This window comes from Pangasianodon hypophthalmus, chromosome 2 (assembly GCF_027358585.1).
Source record: "Pangasianodon hypophthalmus isolate fPanHyp1 chromosome 2, fPanHyp1.pri, whole genome shotgun sequence".
NCBI lineage: Eukaryota > Metazoa > Chordata > Actinopteri > Siluriformes > Pangasiidae > Pangasianodon > Pangasianodon hypophthalmus.
The window spans coordinates 15,198,697-15,203,013 of NC_069711.1; the positions used below are offsets into that span (position 1 = coordinate 15,198,697).

The 4,317-nt window shown below is 40.2% G+C and overlaps 1 protein-coding gene across 1 annotated transcript; it reads right to left on the reverse strand.

Moving 5' to 3' along the window:
- Positions 1 to 2,409: 2,409 nt before the first annotated feature.
- gpx1b (glutathione peroxidase 1b) lies at positions 2,410 to 4,197 on the reverse strand. Its single transcript, XM_026917581.3, has 2 exons — positions 3,868 to 4,197; positions 2,410 to 2,973 (listed from the first exon to the last, which is right to left on the reverse strand). The coding sequence occupies exons 1-2, from the start codon at positions 4,087 to 4,089 to the stop codon at positions 2,623 to 2,625; spliced, it is 573 nt and encodes a 190-aa protein (XP_026773382.3). The 5' UTR covers positions 4,090 to 4,197; the 3' UTR covers positions 2,410 to 2,622.
- Between the last annotated feature and the right edge of the window lie 120 nt (positions 4,198 to 4,317).

Genomic DNA, 4,317 nt, shown 5'->3' on the forward strand with positions numbered 1-4,317 from the left:
TGATGTTTACTTGTTCATGATGATTTACAGTCAATGCTAGAATTATTGGCACCCTTAATAAAAATGAGCCACATACAATGTGTGGTATTCTGAGCATAAACATATGGGGACACTATATATTTCTTTCACGTAATAGTTTTCCACATTCCAAAAGTAGTGCCATTATTTCTGCAAAATACAGGTTTCAGAATTATCGGTACCCCTATGATTAATATTTGATGAAGCAAGACAGCCCCAAAGCAACAATGAACCACTATTGTGTTTAAAGTGGATATTAGATGCTTGTCCTTGTATGCAGTCCCCTTTTTCACCAAACATACTAATGGTGCCCATGGCCACAATGTGTCCGTCTCATCTGACCACAGCATATACACTCACTGAGCACTTTATTGGGAACACCTGTATACCTATTCATTAATGCAATTATCTAATCGGTCAATCATGTGGCGGCAGTGCAATGCATAAAATCATGCAGGTAAGGGGCAGCAGCTTCGGGTAATGATCACATCAACCATCAGAATTAGGGAAAAAACTGTGATCTCAGTGATTTTGATCATGGATTGTTGGTGCCAGATGGATACGCCTTATTGATGAGAGAGCCTGGTTCGAGCTGACAGAAATCTCAGTACAGTATCTCAGATAACCACTCTGTACAGTTCATCAGGTTCCACTTCTATCAGCCAAGAACAGAAAGCTGAGGCTGCAGTGGGCACAGGCTCATCAAAACTGGACAGGTGAAGGCTGGTCTGATGAATCTCGATTTCTGCTGAGGCACACAGTGGTAGCTCCAGAATTTGGCACCAATAGCATGAATCCATGGACCAATTCCATTGTCAACAGTCCAGGCTGGTGGAGGTGGTGTAATGTCGTGGGGGAATGTTTTCTTGGCGCACGTTGGACCTGTTAATACCAATCAATCATCGCCTGTATGCCACAGCCTATTTGAGTATTGTTGCTGACTATGTGCATCCCTTCATGGCAACAATTTACCCATCTTCTAATGGCTACTTCCAGCATGATAATGCACCATGTCACAAAGCAAAAATCATCTCAATCTGGATTCATGAACATGACAATGAGTTCAGTGTTCTTCAGTAGCGTTCGCAGTCACTGGATCTGAATCCAATAAAACACCTTTTGGATGTGGTAGAACAAGATTTGCAGCATGAAAGGGAGGCCCTACCCTGTGTTAGTATAGTGTTTCTAATAAAGCGTTCAGTGAGTGTAAATTCATTTGTAGTTTTAGTGAAATTCAGTTTTGTTTGTTGTGCTCAGGAAAGGCTATATTTTGGGCAACTCTTTCTAACACCTTGTTGCTACACAGGCAATTTTTAAACTTGAACCGCTGATTTTGACACCCCCAAGAATCAACTGCAATACTGAAACTGTGCTATTTGGGTGTGTAAAATTCCTAACTTTTGAAAAAAATTTTTTGACAGAGGCCCTGATTGAGTTCAGAGGTATTTTTATCTGTTTATCTATTTTTATATTCATTACTGGACTTATGCAAGCCAACAAGCATTTGGCTGTTTTGTGTTGCAAGTTCCTGGTTTTCACAGAGGTTGTACATGTGTGCAAAGTCATCACACAATAGCACTTAGTCAAAGACAACAACAGATTTTATCTGATTTTATCTCTTTTTTGGGAAAGGTAAGTAGTTACTCCAATTATAGGAACAGGAAATGTATTTCATATATTCCCTTAACAAATGCCAATAGTTCAGGAGTTATATAAAGGTGACTCACATTTAGGTGATGAATGTGTAATATTTTACTGTTAATGATTATCACTTGTATATATAAAATCTAAGGATACCCAGGTCTCAGGTGCATTAACTGCTTTAGGCTACTATTTGATGTTGCACTGTATCTTCCAAGCCTAATCATCTTGCTTATCATAACAAGGTCTAACAGAACAATGACAAATCAATTTTCTACATAAATCTAATGTAGTCACTCAGGTAAGACATGTTTGCATCTTACATGAGGAAATAATGACTCTCTCACCATCATTTGTAGTAAAAATAGTTAAAGTTTTACATGGCTGCCAGTACAGATTTACCCAAGCAGTTTAGATCTGCTCATTTTGTAAATAAGTCTCCTAATGTTAGAAACATTCAAGGTGGTTTCTAACTGTGCTTGGCTTGAAGTGATGTCATTGGCTTTTAGTTTGCAGAATCTGAATTGGTTTTCTAGAAGAGTAACATACAATTAATAACATTAATTAGGAGTGTGTATCTTTGAGCGGCAGTATGTAGGAGACACTGTAATCAGGGTGTGTATCTTTGAGCAGCAGTATGTAGGAGATACTGTAATCAGGGTGTGTATCTTTGAGCGGCAGTATGTAGGAGATACTGTAAACAAACTGATACTGAACTGATTTAAACTGACCTGAAGAAACAACAACCTCAAGGATTAAAAATAATATTTATTGATCCACAAAAGGGCTTGTTGTGCCATACATGAAGCTCTATGCAACTGTGGAGTTGGGATGTTTACAGAACATCAGATAGCCCTTCACAATGTTTAAAAGAGCATCTTCATCAAGTAAGAGTCCCAACACAGCAGCATCGTGCACAAGAGAGCACAACCAGCTATGAAAGACCATACTACTACAAACGCTTTATTTGGCAATGCCCAGAAGCTTCTTTATGTCTCCCTCAATGTCAGAGGTCAGGTATCTTCTGCTGTAACGCTTGAATGGGACACCATCTGGGCCGATAAGGAACTTCTCAAAGTTCCAGGAGATGTCGTTTCTGCACACGGGACTCCAGATGATGCATTTGGGGTCGCCCATTAACGCCGTCGGCTCATCGCTGGGGAACGGAAGCTTCTCTTTGAGAAAGACAAACAGCGGGTGAGCGTCTTTCCCATTCACGTCGACCTTCTCCATGAGCTGGAATTTTGGCTCGAAACCATTTCCGGGACGGACGTATTTCAGCGACATCAGGATCTCTTCGTTTTTACAGTTTTCCTAAAAGGCATGAGGAAAGAACATGATGCAGGGTCATGATTTAAAACAACTCTAGTTGAAAGTCATGGGTAACTAGTTTCCCAATCTCTGAAGCCAAAACACAGTGATCTCAATAAACAGAGATGTTTATTACTGTAACCAAGCGTGGTGTAAAGAGGGTGATTAGAAAGCTCTTAAATAGATAAGTGGCTGTAACACGAAACTGAGTTTTGAGTCCAAGAGTATGAAAGCTGTCCACTGGAAAGGGCCAATGCGCCAGTGTCAGTCCTGCACCCTTGACTTGTAGGTACATTTTCATAGTGATCATAAAGTGTTCATAATTTACAGATCTGGGTTGTTAATTTTTAACTGAGCAAAAGTAATGATCTTATCATTAATATTTGCAAACACAGATAAAAATGAGGAAATGTCTCCAAAACAAAGAGAGGGTGAAATCTTCTACCAGTCTTACTAGAGAATAGATATTAGAGTTTAAAAAAAAAAAAAAAAAAAAAAACACAGTATTGTTAACAGGAAAGTACATTCTCAGGGGGAAATGAAACACATGCAGCAGCTGGCCTATTTCCACACCATGACTAATCTTGTTGCTTAAGAGAAAATCTCTTCTAAAATTTCTTCTGCAGCTTTTTAACCTTTACTTGAATATAAAAGATGCCATTTAAAGTGTCCAAGATGGGATTATTTTGCATGCTGCCCACACATTCTTATTGTAATATATCCTGAGCAAGGATACCCTTACCCTTAATATTGAGTATAAAACATTAATCATGTGAAGGCTCAGGTGCCATGAGAAGCGTTGAAATGAGAGACTGCACCAGTCAATGCTTAAAGTCTTACATTACAAAAGCGGTCTGTTAGTGGAGCCAGAACAAGGCGACATGTGTGTGTGTTTACCTGATGGCCGAACTGGTTGCAGGGCACCCCCAGAACCACGAGTCCCTTGGCGGAGAAGCGCTCATGGAGCTCGTTCATCTGGGTGTAATCCCTGATGGTTGTGCCTCAGAGAGACGCCACGTTCTCGATGAGGACCACCTTACCCTGTAAAGACGCCAACTTCAACTCCTCTCCTGTCAGCGTCTTCACTGTGATATCGTAAAGCGACTTTATATCAGCCATGTTTGGGAGCAAACTCTACTCAACAAAGCGCAAACAAAACTCGACAAAGAAAATAAACTCACTCTATACCACTCACGAAGGGTCGAAGGGCGGTGAGGCGAGCAAAGGCGCGAGACGTACAAGCTTTTATTACTTTTACAGCACACGCCCACTTCTAAGACACGCCCCCGTTTTTAGGGAACATCTTCAAATTTTATCATGGATAAATTCAGGAAAGCAATATTCTGT